General features: G+C 42.4%; 3 protein-coding genes across 9 annotated transcripts in view; 1 reads left to right on the forward strand and 2 right to left on the reverse strand.

Moving 5' to 3' along the window:
- Positions 1–147, reverse strand: part of TECPR2 (tectonin beta-propeller repeat containing 2) — a 55,237-nt gene extending 55,090 nt beyond the window's left edge. For both annotated transcript variants that reach the window (XR_013840418.1, XM_079982691.1), the window contains exon 1: positions 56–147. The gene's annotated coding sequence lies outside the window, so the exon portion shown is untranslated. The remainder of the gene's footprint in view (positions 1–55) is intronic.
- CINP (cyclin dependent kinase 2 interacting protein) lies at positions 93–5,435 on the forward strand. Its single transcript, XM_079963281.1, has 5 exons — positions 93–216; positions 1,928–2,087; positions 2,299–2,425; positions 3,674–3,794; positions 5,102–5,435. The coding sequence occupies exons 1-5, from the start codon at positions 210–212 to the stop codon at positions 5,302–5,304; spliced, it is 618 nt and encodes a 205-aa protein (XP_079819407.1). The 5' UTR covers positions 93–209; the 3' UTR covers positions 5,305–5,435.
- Positions 5,436–5,713: 278 nt separating this feature from the next.
- ZNF839 (zinc finger protein 839) lies at positions 5,714–14,811 on the reverse strand. Of its 6 annotated transcripts, none has more exons than XM_079989174.1 (8): positions 14,425–14,804; positions 12,338–13,252; positions 11,150–11,380; positions 9,471–9,563; positions 8,694–8,837; positions 8,088–8,225; positions 7,186–7,306; positions 5,714–6,488 (listed from the first exon to the last, which is right to left on the reverse strand). In XM_079989174.1, the coding sequence occupies exons 1-8, from the start codon at positions 14,758–14,760 to the stop codon at positions 6,046–6,048; spliced, it is 2,421 nt and encodes an 806-aa protein (XP_079845300.1). In that variant the 5' UTR covers positions 14,761–14,804; the 3' UTR covers positions 5,714–6,045. The 6 variants fall into 6 exon arrangements, 5 of the variants coding, with proteins under 5 accessions (XP_079845300.1, XP_079845301.1, XP_079845302.1 ...); XM_079989175.1 differs by having other exon boundaries at positions 7,192–7,306; positions 14,425–14,803; XM_079989176.1 differs by lacking the exon at positions 8,088–8,225 and having other exon boundaries at positions 14,425–14,806.
- Positions 14,812–16,497: the final 1,686 nt, after the last annotated feature.

Below are 16,497 nucleotides of genomic sequence, written 5' to 3' on the forward strand. Positions count from 1 at the left end.
CCCAGCCCGGAGGCTCCCACCCCGTCTCCCCGCCGCGCTAGGCTGCCCTCCTCACCTCAGCAAGGGCCGGCGCCGGGGCCTGAGCTCCCGCGTCGCCCCCAGGCCCAGCGGCGCTGGGTCTCCAGCGCTGGGCGGGGAAGCTGGGCGGAGCCGGACGTGAGCGCACTTCCGAGGGGAGGGAGCGGCCTCGGCCTCGGCTGGCGGCGGAGATGGCCGGTAAGCGCTTCTTCCCCAGGCAGCGGGCGGGAGCGCGGCCTGCAGCTCCTGCGGCGGAGGAGGAGGAGGCTCCGGGTGCCTCCACCCGGGAAAGGCGCATGGGGAGGGGGGCGCCACAACCCAGCAGTTTTTTCCTCCCTCTCAAGTAATACCAGGACGCGGGTGGGGGGCGTGCGAGGGAGCAGAAGATGAAAGGGTAGCGGGACGGTGGAACTCCCCGCCACTGGAGGCAGGCTTGGCCTCCGACTTAAGAACTGTAAGGAGATGTTCAGGGCCGGGTTTAGGTTTGATGAGGCGCTAAGCTGCTGAAGGTAATGGGGCCCTTTATACGTCCCGCTGTCCTTTGTCAACAACAAATAGTCGCGTTTTTGTGTTGAATATATGCTATATAGTAATTTATGAACCTAGTAAGTATCTAAAGCCATTTGCACATGCAGAATGTAGGCACCCTATATATAGAAATGAGCAAACCAGTGATATTCCAGGGAGCAGGCTAGCAGGCGGGGCCCATCATTGGCGCCTACACGACACAAAACACTGTTGCTGTATGTAGGCTTTATTTTATTTGTTTTTTATCTTATATTTTGAAAATTTACATCCAGGTTTTTTTTCCTTTAAATTTTTTGGCGGCCCCCAGGGACCCTAAGCTATAGCTTGTTTAGCTTATAGGCAGCGGCGTAGCGTGGGTTGCCAGCACCCGGGGCAAAGAAAGTAATTTGTGCCCCCTAACCCGGGGCAAGGCAAGTAATTTGCGCCCTAACCCCTAACCTGCCGCCGCTGCCAGCTTCTTGCTGCTGCTGCCTGGGCTGGGTTATTTACGGTAAGGTAGCCGCGGCGGCGGGTCCGTGTCAGGTGATCTGAGGCGAGTTGCCGCTGGCGCTGGCGCCCAAACGACGCCGCTTGCCCGGAGGAGGAGGAGGAGGGCAGAGAGGCGAGGAAAATGCAACATGGCCCAGAAGCTGCAGCAGCAGCGGCGGTGGTGGCGGGGCTGTGAGGAGGGGCTGCCTGGCGCGCCCTCCGCAGCCCTGATGCGCGGGGACCGTGGCAAGCGCTGAGAGCCGCTGCCTGCCGGACGCCTTCAGCCCGGATGCGCGCACAGCTCGTCGGTTCCACGAGGCATGGGGCTCTGCTACAGCCTGCGCCAGAGGCTCTTCGGCGACTCCGGAGGCGGCGAGCACGCCCCCCCCCCCGATGTTGCGCCCGGTGCGGCCGGCCCCCCCTGCACCCCCCATGCTACGCCACTGCTTATAGGTAAATCCAGTACTGCATATGTTGTGAGGCGGCCGTGGCGGGAGTTGAGAGAGGCTGTTTCTGAACGGAAGCAGGGAGAAGGGTGAATTTTGGGAACTGGTTGTGGGGTTGCGAAGGAAGCGAGATGATACTGCGATGCTACTACAATCCCGGCTTCTGGTTGGGTTGGGTTGGTCATCTTCACATGTTTGGGTGATGGGCAATGGGCAGGCGCACAGTGTTGCAGAGGGCAGAGACCTATTGGTTTTCTATCAATGAAATAAAACCTCTTATTGTAGGTTTGAAGCAAAGTGCCAGGTGAAGATAGAGCCTGAAACTTCACAAAACAATGAGAATGGTGGTGGTGTTTATTTTGTTATTAGTACATTCCAAAAAAAATGTTGCCAGCAGTCTAAAATGTCTCACATAGATATTTTCCCTCTTCCTATTTAAAGGGTTTTATTGTTGTGTTTTTGATTAGCCAAGGGCTCATCTCCCAAGACACCTGTATTATCCATCAGTGCAAGAAAAATTAAAGATAATGCAGCAGACTGGCATAATTTAATGATGAAGTGGGAAACTCTGAATAATAAGGGATTTACCACTGCTACCAAAATCGTGAACATCAAAATTTCTGGAGAGTAAGTATATTGAAAGATCTTGTCAATGGTTCCAATGCAAATTTATTACCTTAGGCCATCACTTTTTAAAATCTGCATGATATGAATGTAACAATTTACCTTGCATTATGCACAGACTACAGTTGACCCTATATATTATAGGCAACAAGGGGTAGGAGTTGTCAGAGGAACAGAGCTTCTATTATGTACAGTGAATAATATTTTTCTTTAGGTGCAAAGATGGCAAGTTGGAAATAGAACATGATAATATTGCTTCAGAGTCCGGAAGACGACCAGTTGACTACAATGTAGAATTGGAGGAGTGCTGTACAGAACTACTTGATACTTTTGAAAACATGGTACGCTATTTCTCTTATTAGGAACCCCACAGCATTTTTCTGTTTCCATCATCCTCCTATAGATCAGTGGTTCCCAAAACTTTCCCCCACCCAGGGGACCGGTTAAGTGATTTTTGTGCAAGTTGTAGCAATTATAGCACACACTGCTAGATGCTGTGTGATTTTTAAATTTATTTTTATGGACACATTGCAGACCACCTAAATGAAACTGAACCCTTGTTCTGGAGAGGGAGAGGCCATAGCCACTGGTGGGAGATCTAGAGGTCTTCTTTTCAACAATGTTTTCCATGAATATTCAAGACAACATCCCTTCACAAGAGAGGGTATAAGAATTATATGCAAATCTACCTAATGGAGCAATCAAACAAATGAAATATGAATCTCTTCTGTGCAAAACATTCAGAAGGGAGAACTGAAGCTATTCTTAATGTTTTGTTGTGAAAAATGCCCTTTGAGAACTACTAATTTTAGTCCAGTACTGACTGAATACTTTAATTAGTGCTTTGTCTCTAATCCAGTTATCCAGTCTTTGTAATAAAAGTTCCCTGGTTGTGAAGTTTCTAAAAGTAGGGATTGAGTAGCCTACACAGATAGAACATGTTAAGCTGCAGTTGTATTCATGTGTACTCAGAAATAAGTCACATTGAATTCAGTTGAGGTTAGACCGGGTAGGTGGGACTAGGATTGCCACTTCAGGACAAAAACACATTTATTGTTATTATTACATTATTTACTCACATGTAATGTGTACCATTTTGGCCCAATTATGTCACGGAAACTAGAGTGTACATCAGATTTAATGGTGCATTAGATTCAATTGCAAGCTTGAAAAACACAGACATAGCAAATACAGTGGTATCTCTGGTTACGAACTTAATTCATTCTGGAGGTCTGTTCTTAACCTGAGGTACCACTATAGCTAATGGGACCTCCTGCTGCTGCCGCCGCATAATTTCTGTTCTCATCCTGAGGTAAAGTTCTTAACCCAAGGTACTACTGTACCTTTTTTGGTTTTAAAGTTTTGAAAACTGAGGTAGATTTGAAGGTGCATTAGATTCACATAAATATGGTATTTATTACCGTAATTTATTATTGTTTATTAAATTTGTATACCGCTCTTCATCTGCAGATTTCAGGGCAGTTTGTTTCAACATAAAATTCAATGTGACTTCTGAATAGACATGGTTAGGATTGTACTGTTGGTTACAAAATATTAGCTTCTTACACAGACACTTAAAACTTTGTTAGGCAAGAATACAACAGAAAATGGAAAAACTATGTTCAACTACTAAAGGGATCTGTGACCTTGAAGCATATCATGGAGATCAGAAGACACCATTCTTTCACACGTGGCCCATTCCCTACTTCTGTAAGTAAATTCTTCCTTTTTTAGATACTGCTTTTTCTTTCTGCTGAAGTATATTTATTTGAATTTTGTTTGTTTGTTTGAAAATGAGAGTGAAATACTGTGAGCTAAAGAAATTATATTGCTTGAATTGCAACGCTACAAGGCAACTATAGCTCTCAGGAGAGAATGCTTCACATCATCAACCCACATCAGTTCCTAGAATTCCATATGTTGAAACCAGATAAGCTTTTTAAAAATTGTGCAACAGGAGAAATATGGAACTTGAGGAGTTAATTAATTCTAAAGCTTAAAAACTATAGGCAAGCAATCTAGCTAGCAATGTAGTAATGTTCAGCATTTGTAATATGAAGCAAAATCAGAGCACTACTCGGGCATTCTGAATTATGGCTTCGTCAGTACATATGAGGGTATGCACTCTCAGGGTGTGGCAGCTGTACCACATTCGCCATGTGTTCCCTATCAAACTGACTGCAGCAGGGAAGGCTCCTGGAATCATGGCTGCATCTATAGTCCAATTCTGGGCTGCATCAATAGGAGTATTGCATCTAGATCAAGGGAATTAATAGTGCCACTGTATTCTGCTCTGGTCAGACATCACCTGGAGTACTGTGTCCAGTTCTGGGCACCACAGTTCAAGAAGGACACTGACAAACTGGAACGTGTCCAGAGGAGGGCAACCAAAAAAACGATGCCTTATGAGGAACAGCTAAGGGAGCTGGGCATGTTTAGCCTGGAGAAGAGGAGGTTAAGGGGTGATATGATAGCCATGTTCAAATATATAAAAGGATGTCACATAGAGGAGGGAGAAAGGTTGTTTTCTGCTGCTCCAGAGAAGCGGACACGGAGCAATGGCTCCAAACTACAAGAAAGAAGATTCCTCCTAAACATTAGGAAGAACTTCCTGACAGTAAGAGCTGTTCGACAGTGGAATTTGCTGCCAAGGAGTGTGGTGGAGTCTCCTTCTTTGGAGGTCTTTAAGCAGAGGCTTGACAACCATATGTCAGGAGTGCTCTGATGGTGTTTCCTGCTTGGCAGGGGGTTGGACTCGATGGCCCTTGTGGTCTCTTCCAACTCTATGATTCTATGATTCTATGATTTTGAAACCCTGAAAAAAAAATCAGGCTTTCAAAGTGCACAGGGGTACATGATGTTTTCCCACTGCAGTTGCTAGGAAACACAGCATCTAATTGAGAGGAGGGTGGGGACAAAGTTAGTGCACATTCTTCTCTTCATTTGCTGTCCTAAGCCATATTCGGAATGCCTATGTATTTCCAGGGCTACTTCTTGATTTAATTTATCTTTTTCAGATGAAGTTTCTGGAAAGCTCTTGAACATGTACTCAAAGGAACTAAAACTCAAGCAAACTATTGTGCAAGAGATTGCTCATACTGCTGACCAAGATCTCCTGATGGCCTACTTATCGTCATGGTTATACCAGCCCTACATTGAGAATACCAGCCAAATATTACTAGAAAGCATGCTATTGGAAACAGGACACAGGCTGGTCTAACCTTTCCTGCCACTTCATAAGGTTGCACTTGCCTTGAACTGCACTGCTAATACATTAAACACAATGCAATTTATATATTTTTGTATAGTTCCAACATTTTAATAAAGTCTGTTTTATTTTCTAAAATTGTATCTACCTAGCAGGTCCCATATTGGGATTACAACAAACAAAACCACTTAGAGGTTTTAGTACCATCCAGATTTATATAAATTTTGTAAAATAATAGAATCAAAACAATTCTAACACAGAGCTTGATTAACTTTAGGGTCTCTAAAAATCTGCTTTCACAGATTTCAATATCCAGTGGAACTCCTTTTTCTTTTGTTTTAAAGTCTGAACTTTCACACCATGAGTGTAAAATTAAGATTTAATAACAAAAATAGAGATTTTAAGAAATGGTTTTTTTAAAAAAATCCATATATTTTCATAACGACTTTACTCTGAGCAAGTTATCTGTGCGAACAATGTTGTTAAAAGAGCCTCTGTACTTTCCAAAGAACTTGAATGTGTAAGTGCATAGCAGGATCATCAATTTGGTTACAGCACTGGTTGAAAAAGACAGCAGCACCAGGATGAGGCAAAGCCTGAACTATTTCATATCCCTAGAGAAGAGTTTCTAGCTCATCCAGTCATCTTTTTAATAGATTGTCAATGAGTTTTCTAAGATCATATAGAAACATTATCTCATTGAGACCCAAATGGATTAGCTGCTGCCATGTTACTAATTTGGGAAGATTTTGCTTAATCAGATACCCTAGGATGTTCACAATCTATTGACAAAATCCTCGCTTCTTCCTGAGATTCTTGATATTTTTCATTATGATTGCTTTCTTCATGCACTGACAAGGAAGGATTTTGATTAGCTTTTTTTGATGCTGTGGAGTTACAAATCTCAAACACACTTAGTCCGCTTGCTGCATTATCCAAGTACGCTGCCTCCATCTTTTCTTGTGAACTTTCTGAACTGGCAAGTGGCAACCTTTCACTCCGTGAGAATAGGTAGCCTGAACAATCCAACCCTGATACACATGAAGGTTGTAAGATCTCAGCCTTCCCTTGCAGGAACTGATCTGTATCTGCAATCTCTTTTGAAGCTTCTACTTCGAGTGATTTGTGGCGCTCCTTTTGTTGTAATGTATTTCCAGTGCAAATGTTTGCTCCACAGTTCTGTTCTAGGGGAAAACCTAAAAAAATCAAGTTAAAAAACACAAAACTTCAGTTTACATGCATGCTTTTCAAAACAGACAAAAAGGAAATTTCATAAAAATTATATACCACCCGATTGTGGTATATAATTGTGGTATATGCTACCCATATAAAAAATTAAGCTGTTTAAATATAATATTAAGCATTAAGTAGTATAATAGAATAAATAGTTTATAAACAAACAGCTTCTACTTTGGCAACAGATTTTTTAAAAAAATCTACTTGGCAGTGTTAACATTTATCCCTGAAAGTAGCCAGGTGGTGGAGTATTTACCAATAATAAATACTTGCATTATATCACATTTCCTTCCAATATAGGTTGAGAGCTAAACAAAGGTATAGTTAGTTTTGTATGCCCAATGGGGCTTTAAGCTTGTGTTTCTTAAACAGTAGTATTGACATTCATTTAGTGAAATCTGGGTTCAAATCACCAATAAAGGGGGGGGAACACTTTTGGAAAACCTATGCATTAAGTACCTTGGCAAGAAAGGAGAATGCAAGTGTGAAGGATACAGCAAATTTTTAGCTAAGTTTCCTTCCTCTCTCTCCCTACTCAACATTATTTTTAGATTTATACCACTACAATTTAAAAGGTCATTGTATTCTTTCAGCTTCCTAGCTATTTACACGTAATTTTATCTTCAGGAGAGAATGGAGATATTAGAATTCACATACCACTACCTTCATATGCAGGACTTCTTTCCTTTATTTCACCATGACTTGAACTGATAGTCACACTTTCTAACAAATTTTCAGCTCTGACCTTTTTTGCAAATGGCAACATTTCATCTGAACCCTGTTGAGAGAGAAAGTAAACTTACTAGCCTATTTATCAAACATCAACTTTTTGAAATTATTCCAATATTTTAAAAGCTCTGTTCATTTGGCAGCACTTTGTGCCACACAAGAATCCAAGTGAATTAACTTATGCCCAAAAAGTATGGTTTGCTTTATTACCGTATTTTTCGCCCTATAGGACGCACTTTTTCCCCTCCAAAAATGAAGGGGAAATGTGTGTGCGTCCTATGGAGCAAATGCAGGCTTTCGCTGAAGCCTGGAGAGACCCCTCTCGCTCTCCAGGCTTCAGGAAGCTCTGCGCAACCCTCGGGAGACCGGCGCGAAGTTGCACCAGGCTCCCGAGGGCTGCGCAGAGCTGCCTGCATTCCGAAGCCTGGGGTGTGCTGAAGAGCGCACCCGGGCTTCGCGCAGCTCTCCGCAAGCCTGGGGAGACCGGTGCAACTTCCCGCAGGGCTCCCTAGGCTTGCGGATAGCAGGCTGTTCTCGGGGCTAGGGTCGGGGGAAGCTCGGGCTTCCCCCGCGTTAGTCCCGCGCCTGGGGGGGAAATATATTTTTTTTCTTTATTTCCCCCCCCCAAAAAAGAACTAGGTGTGCCCTATGGGGTGGTGCACCCTATGGGGTGAAAAATACGGTATATAAAGACCAATTTTGTATGGAATATGAAATATGCAACAGCTTCTTTCAGCAAGACATATACAAGCAAAAAAGCACAAGAAAATTAAATATACTACAAGGTTTGTACAGTATTATTGATGTGGCAGAATTCACCTATTTTATACCTCAGTTACTCGTTTCTGTCCCAGAATCTCTGTACATACACGTGCATCAGCAATTTTAATACACTCGGGTGAAGATTCTATTGTTTGAACCATTTGGATTTCAAGATCACTGCCTATAATTCCTAGAGATTCAGCCACCTATGAAAGACGAGACACAATATTTTTGTCCTAGACCAGTAATACATAATTTATTCACAGTAAATTTCATTATTTCAAAATTCTTATTTACAGGCGGTAAGTCAGCAGGGCAGGTACCTGCTTTCATTATTTCGAGGATGGTTTTATTAGACCTTACCAAGTCTTCTTTGTTAATATTTTGAGTATCATGTTTGTAAATAAAGCTGCATTAGCGGAAAATTATTTAACTATGGTGGTGATAATTTTTTACTCCCAAGGTACTATATTTGATCTTAGCAAGTAGGCCTAAAAGCAAAAGATAAAAGCGCAGATATAGAATAAGATGTACTTAATTTCTGCTTATCTTCAGTATTTGCTATTTATCTTCACACTGCTTTTTTTAAAGAAAATGTTTTCAGTTTCACCTGCTGCACTCAGTTTAGCTACTGGATCTTGATTCACAGCCACACATGGAACTACCCAACATACCTTTGGGTTTTTTATTGCCAGAGGGTTGTTTAATTCAGGAGTACTCAAATAGTCTTGGCACATTTTCTTTACTATAGTGTACAGCTCTTCAAATTCCCGGTATACTTCTGGAAAAAGTGCTTTTGTTGGATTTTTTTTTTTTACCTGTTTGGGAACAAAAGCTACATGAATATCAGCAAATTCACAATCACGTGCTATAAGTATCATTCAAGCCTATTATAATACAAACAAGTGACAGGTGATTAAAGGCAGAAAGCACTATTTGAACATCTCCAGCAAATCCCCTATCGTGACCACATTGGTTTGGATCAGAGGTGTCAGTCCATCCAGTTGTCGTTGGCTTAAATTGATCTTACGTTAAACAGAGTCTGGAGAAGTAGGGACTGTGGAGTTAAGAAAACTAGACAACAGAGGCTGTGGTTCAAGGTCCAGAAAGATTACGTTAAGAACCATAACTCCTATCTACCTGTTATGAGAAAAATATCTCACTGGAATAACTTACTGTACTAATCTATATTTCCATAAAGAGTGAAATAAAATTGTTGACTTTCCCCTAAACTGTAACTTCAAATAGCGTAGGGAAAGTGATGTGTCCCACTTCTTCAATCTTCCACCATGCGATTCCTTGTACTCCTCCTGGTTAATCTGGTTTCATCCAATTTTTGTTCATACCCGCATGAGAGTTTGACTATAGGAAATTAAATCCACATTTGCAGATAGTGTAAAATGCACAAAATAAATGAATAATAAATACTAAGTTTGCAAGATGTATCTTACCTTCATCAATAGGAATTCAGATACAGTAACAAGTGTTGTAAAGCGTGGAAGAGCCAGCTCCATAAAATCTTCATTGGCACATTGCTGAAGCAGCTATTAAAGACCATAATAATTTCTTTAGAGAAGCCATAAAGTCAAATCGCTAAAACGCCAAGTCTAAATACATGGAAATGAACAAAGAAAAATGCATGATATCTGAGCAATTTATTATAGAAAACAGATAAATCACTGAGAAGTGACAATGTTAGGAGACAGTTCTTAAGAGTCATTGCCAAAATAAATTCAATTTTAAAATCCCAGCAGTTATACCTAGGGGCCACCTCACACAACATTCTTCCTGCATGGAGATGATCAAAACTAATGCAGAAAACATGTACAACTTGTGTGAAGCACACACAATTGGATTATTTTGCCATGGGCAGACACTTCATCCAAGTTTTCAAGAGAGCCTCTCCAAAGCCTCATTTACTACATGAAAGGCTAGTTACCAAGTAGAATCTTAGCTGGCAGATTCTGAAAGAAAAAATAGTAAGTCTTTCACCAGATAACTAAATAAGTTGTAGGAGTTTTAAATGGTTGAATCTGCATAAATGGTCACATTTGTATAAATTGCTTTGATGAGAAAGGCATGCTTCCTCTTAGATGAAGCAGCAGGCACCCTTAGAAACATTTCCTCCTGCTTGAAGAGAAAGGGATAGTTCTTATAAGATAGCATCAGCCATTTTATACTTATATCAAAAATAATTTCAGGAATATGTGTTGCCCAACTGAGACACCATTTCAAGTTATCATAGCATTTTAAATGGATGAGTCTAACTAACGGATGGGGAATCTTTGTCAATCCTGGAGCAGCATTTCCTCATGAGCAACATTCTTGAAGTCATGCACCAATGGTGGCAAGGGCGGCTGGCAAAAGTGGTTAAGATTTTTTACTTTGTACTGTAGGATCTCTTTCCAACTACACAAAAGTCATAGGTTTCAACACACATGCACACACATATCTCTCCATTCAAGTAAGTAAGTAACTACAGTGGTGCCCCGCAAGACGAACGCCTCGCAAGACGGAAAACCCGCTAGACGAAAGGGTTTTCCGTTTTGGAGGCGCTTCGCAAAACGAATTTCCCTATGGGCTTGCTTTGCAAGACGAAAATGTCTTGCGAGTTCCTGCGGGGTTTTTTCCCCTTCCCCCCCCTTTTCCTAAGCCCTAAGCCGCTTATCAGCTGATCCGCTGATAAGCCGCTTACCAGCTGATCCGCTAAAAGCCGCTAAGCCGCTAATAGCGCTAATCCGCTAAGCTGTCAATGGGCTTGCTTCGCAAGACGAAAAAACCGCTGTACGAAAAGCCTCACGGAACGGATTAATTTTGTCTTGCGAGCCACCACTGTAAGTAAGTACTATTAAGGTACAACAACACATTCCAGCTGGGCAAAGTCACTCAAGGAGGGTGAGGAGACGGACTGGTGTGAATCCAGAGGGCCAGATAGTTCTGAAGTGGGGAAACGTCCAGGCCTCTCTAGGTTCACAATCCTAAGTATTTTTACCAAGGTGTAAGTCCCACTGAGCTCATTGAGACCCAATTCTCAGTAAACATGCTTAAGATTGTATTGTGAGCACTGTAGCCTAATTGAGAAACTATCACTAGACAAGTGAGCATGAACAATTGTGAAAAGGAACCATACCTCTTTTAGCCTAGCTTTCCTTCTAAATATACTGTGGTGCTCTGCTGACATATTATTAAGACACTTTGAAGAGAACTGACTGCATCTGCTATATCTTCCAGAATACCTTGATCTTTCAGCTGTCTTTGGTCGGCCACACCTTCTTTGTTGTCGGGGTCTTCCAGGACCCAAATACAATAAATCGGTGTTTTGATGTTCTATTAACTTTCCATCTTCTGTAGATGTAGAAGACTTTAAAAAATGTTCATAAGAATGCTTTAAACAGTTTTGACTTTATGTATTAATTGTTCAGTTTGGAATCATTATACTAACATTATCCTATAAAACCTAGTTAAAAGGCACATATACTTCCCACATCTCACTTCAAGACAAGGAAGATGGCAAATTCCTTCTCTTCTACCTTTAATGCACCGTGATGTCACATCATTATGGTGTGCACATGCTGCTAACTTTGCTATTTTAGGATTTATTTTCACATAACCATTCCAGAAACAAGGACTACCTACATTCTGACACAGTAAGGAGCACAGTAAGGAGCAGTAAGGCAAAACAATGGTGCCTCTGGAATTACTGCAGCTGGTAAGCGGTTTTCATTTGCTTGTTACTTGCAAGGAAGCTTCAAAATGAATCTTGCAATTCAGAAGGAGTAAGGCAATGAGACTACTTAGCAACACTTTTACACCTGTTACCTTATCTATCCAGTAATCATGACCAATAATTCACAGTATTTGAAGATCTTTTAAGACATGCATGTATCAATACAGTACTGTATTGCTTTCATGTGACAAATGCCATTCATGAAAAGGATTTTTTGTATGGTATGCTTCCCCATTACATTGATTAGAAATTGCCTTTAGAATAGATTGTCCATTAAATACTTAAACGTTACCAGCGGCCTCTATCCCAGACTAATTCCCTCTTCATATTGCAGGGATAAGAATGGCATACAGCTGTATTTCTCCCAACTTTAATGAGCTACTAGCTTTTAGAATTAGAAGCGTCAATAGTGCAGTTGTTTAAAATATTCCAGCAATGCCATTCAGTGAAGCCTATTGTATAGATTCCTGTAGCCATGAACTGGATTTAGATAAGTGGCAAAGGGAGATCCAGCTTGCTCTGGAAAGGCAGAGGGCATGAGCTGACCATTCCCTGGATAATTTGAAATAGAACTATATATATTTCTCTTACCTGTTGCTTATTCTCTGTAGGAAGATTATTTTTCAAGTCTACAGCTGATCCAATTTCATTTATTAAAGGGGCACTAATTGGTGGTGGTGAAAGCATCTGATGCACACTTTCACAACTTGTCTGCCCAGTACACTGCAGCAACTGTCTATTTATAGGAGAAGATTGTGAAGATTCTTCCTGCCTATGAGCTGGATTAAGTTTATAATGCCGTGCTAATCCTCCTTTTCCTATGTAGGATTTTTCACAGCTTTGACATTTAAACAATTTTGGCTTCAGGTCATAGTTCAAGGGACCAAATAACGAGCACACTTCCTTCTCCTTGCCACCTCCTTCATCGTCTTCTAGACTTAGCTCAGCATAGTCATCAGAATCAGACTGGTGACAGTCAGCCAAGTCTTTAGTTTTAATGAATTTGTAATCCTTTGCTTTATATTTGGGAGGCCTTGAAATCCGCCCAGAACGAGTTTTCACTTTTAGAGATTTTTTAACTCTGTATTTGTACTTCTTCTCGTGGTATGTGAGTGAATTTGCTGAACAAGATGGGGTGCGAGTAACATTTGGAGAATCTGAAGCAGCTGTTGCAACAGATATGTTTTTCTGTCCATTGACAGCGAGGCCGTTGAGTAGTTCATGTGTTATCTTGCCTGAGGAAACTTGTCCAAGAGGATGTAAAGGTCTCTGCAGAAGCAGCTGAAGGGTAGGTTCAGAAGATTTATATAACAAAAATTGCTGTGGTCTAGGCACTGTAGCAATATGTGGGTTAATAACACTGAGTGCTACAATCCTGGAATTTTTCTCAAGTGGCTGATTCATAGTTACATTTTTTGATCTTTGAATTGCTGCAAGAGACAGCTCTGATCTTTCTTTCTCTTTTTTCTGTTCTGGCTGTACTTGGACACAGATGGTTTCCAATGGCTGTAAATAAAAATAAAGCTTGTTTAAGGACAGAGTCATATAAGGTTTTCTATACATTCTTGAAAATGAAACTGATCTAGATCACCACACACTAGTTTTTAAAAGTCTCTTTTAATCCAAGTAAACACAGTCAAGATTGGTCGGAATTGTAGCACAATTTACTAAAAAAACAACAACTCTAGCTTGCATACTCCTGAAACTACTATTATAAACATTTATCTACTTGTCATATCGTTGTAAGGATTAAAGTTAAGGTTTTATGGGGAGTGGAGTAAATTTTTAATAGTGACCTGAAGGAGATCAAGGGCAGGAAGGGGAGAAATCATGTGGCTTTAACTGCTAACTAACTGACCTGCTATTGTTAAACACATGACTGGGTAAAAGTCTGGTGTGGTTAGTTGGTGTTTCATCCATGGGAAATTGACAGGATTTGTGAAAGTTGGGAATCTCTGTTCACTTCTTTATGGTACACCCCTCAGTTCAGCAGAGGGAGCAGATGCCTGTACAACTTTAGAATGGGCAGAAAGCAGTAGTGGAGGGGAGGGGAGGGAGGGAGAGCAGGGTTTCCTGGGCATGATGTGGGGCTGGAGGGTGTCGGAGCTAAGCAAGTTTTGGTGATGTTCCCCAATGAAGTTCACAACTTTGGGGAAGCTCCACCCCAGGCAAGGTTGTGATGGGTAAGCACTGCTTACCTTGCTCTCTGGTAAATCTACTGCTTCAAAGGCATACCTGCTTTGTACACAGGAGATCCAGAATTTCTTTTCCTACCAAAACACCTTACATTTCCAGTGCTCTCTCTGTCAATCAGAGGACACTAAACCATTCGCCCCCATGTAAAGCAGCACTTTGGTGACTCTATATTAATTTATTATTATTATAGCTATATACCACCCTACAGCCAAAGATCCCAGAGCGGCTTACAACATAAAAACACCAAATAATTCACAATACTGTAGTAATAACAATAATAATAATACGTATTTTGTGTTTTTATGTTGTAAGCCGCTCTGGGATCTTCTGATTAAAAGCGGTATATAAATTTATTAAATAAATAAATAGCAGCAGCCCTCCGCCCCGCAAGCAGCGATTTAACCATTCTACGACTTAAGCATCAGCGATCCCCCCCCCCACGAAAAATCCCCACAGAAACCCCGCAGGCTTATTTCTTATACCTTGGGCGGCAGGAGCCTGGCGGGGACACGGGGCACCTTCTGCAGCCGCTGCGCCGCGCCGTGCGGGATACTGGACACCGGCGGGTCCGCCGAAGTCGAGGCGGAAGTCGCCGAGCAGAAGCCCCGAGCCGGGAAGTGGGGATGAGAAGGCATGAGGCCGTCGTCCTGGGCTACTGGAGAAGAGGCTTCCCGCCCTTGAGGCGATGCTGCAGCCCCGGCGATACGGGGGCCCACGGGCCTCCCCGTTTGCTTCCCAAGGCGCAAGGTCTCGCCCGGCTGCTGTAGGCCGAGCGCCGAGTCCGGGTCTACAAGCCCGCTCGCCTCAGAGGCCGCCATCTTAGCGAGTAGCTGCTGTCAGGGGAGACGGTTGGAAGTCTCCCTAAGCCCCGCCCCTACCGCGCGCATGAGGAACAAACAGCGCCGGACCAATAGGAATCGGGCTCGGCTGTTTGGGGTACCGGACGACAGCCAAGGGGTGGAGTGGGGAGGAGGAGCAAGAGTTAGAGCGTCGCGGTGGGAGCCGAGCGGGGTCAAATTAGCTTCAAAAGCGTTTAGTCGCTTCCCTAGAGTCCTAGTGCCCTCTTCGAACCCCTCGTATGCTCGCTCATCTCCTTGACGCGAACTCGGTGGGCACATTCTGGATTTCGGGCAAATGGGAAGAAATAAAATCGCAACTTAATTATGCCTGGAGGGGCCGTGTTTTGTTTGCTTTATCCAAGGGGGAAGCTTTAAATTCATTATTATCATTATTATTATTATTAAAATGGAAGGTATTGCCAAAGTCGAGGTTCTAAACGCCGAGCAGATTAAATAGATTGACATAACATGAGTATTCTGACTTTTGTCTCCAAAGCGATCTGTTAGAAATGCCTGTACTGTACGGAAATGTGCATAGCCCCTCCGCAGAATGAAGCCTGGGTGGTTTTCACTTAACGGGGTGGAGCACAGGTTTCTGTTTTTGTTGCTGTACTTAAAAATAAATGTAAGTCAAGCTTTTTTTCCTTAAAATCCTAAACATAAAAAAGAAAATAGTTTTTCGACATCGTATAACCGTCGCCTTTTTTGCTGTTTGCAAAATGAACAAATTTGCTTTTTTCTAAGCGACATTTTACGGCAACGGAGCATTTGTTTGTTTTGCTTTGTGGGGGACGAACATTTTATTGAAAAGCAAAAGGCTTCCTTGTGGCCCGTACGGGGATCGAACCCGCGACCTTGGCGTTATTAGCACCACGCTCTAACCAACTGAGCTAACCGGCCACTGGGAGAGCATTTTGCCTTGGCTTTCTTTCTGCTACTTGGTGACTCAACTTTGACGATTGGAATTCGTATACAATATGAATGGCTGTGCTTCTGGAGTTGCATGTCGTTTCTTTGAATCACAAATGCGTGTTTCACTGTAAAACGAAGCAGATCTCCATGCTGTTCAAAAGTGATCCATTTGAGAGTGTGAGAAAAATTGTAGCTGCGGTCATGAAAAAGGGCTGCTTCGTTTAATGACTGTCTAATGGCTATTTATTACACACAGAGCATCGACTACACGAGTCAACGCTATGCTTTGCCTTTTTTAACAGCTAGAGAAAAGGGTTATGAGCAAACGATGTAACAACAGCTGGTAGATTTTCAGAGCTGGATACACCTTCCAATTCTGGATTTTCAAAATCTGTTATTCAGATCCTATGTTGTCTTATTACGCGGAGCAGACGCGGAGATATCTAGCGAACTGGGACACAGTATTCGAGCTGCAGTTATTCACAGGCAAGTGACACCCCTGCAATCCCAGTTCTGTACTGGAAGTGGCGACTTTTGCAAGAGCGACTCAACCAGCATGTTATTTCTTTCCTTTTGAATGGCTGTCACGTCAACTCCCACTCCAAAATAATTACTGTAATTCTGACAGTGGGTGGTGGTTGGTTTTGGTAACATAGCTCCTTTTCAAAACAACTATATTTTGCTTAACTATGTTCAAGATGTGTCTTCATGGAGCAGGAGATGCTTACTCGGAAGTAAGCCTCGCTGAGTGCAATGGAACTTGCCCGCATGTATAGCTCCTTGAGTAATTCTACCTGGTGCCCC

This window comes from Podarcis cretensis (assembly GCF_951804945.1).
Source record: "Podarcis cretensis genome assembly, chromosome: 1".
NCBI lineage: Eukaryota > Metazoa > Chordata > Lepidosauria > Squamata > Lacertidae > Podarcis > Podarcis cretensis.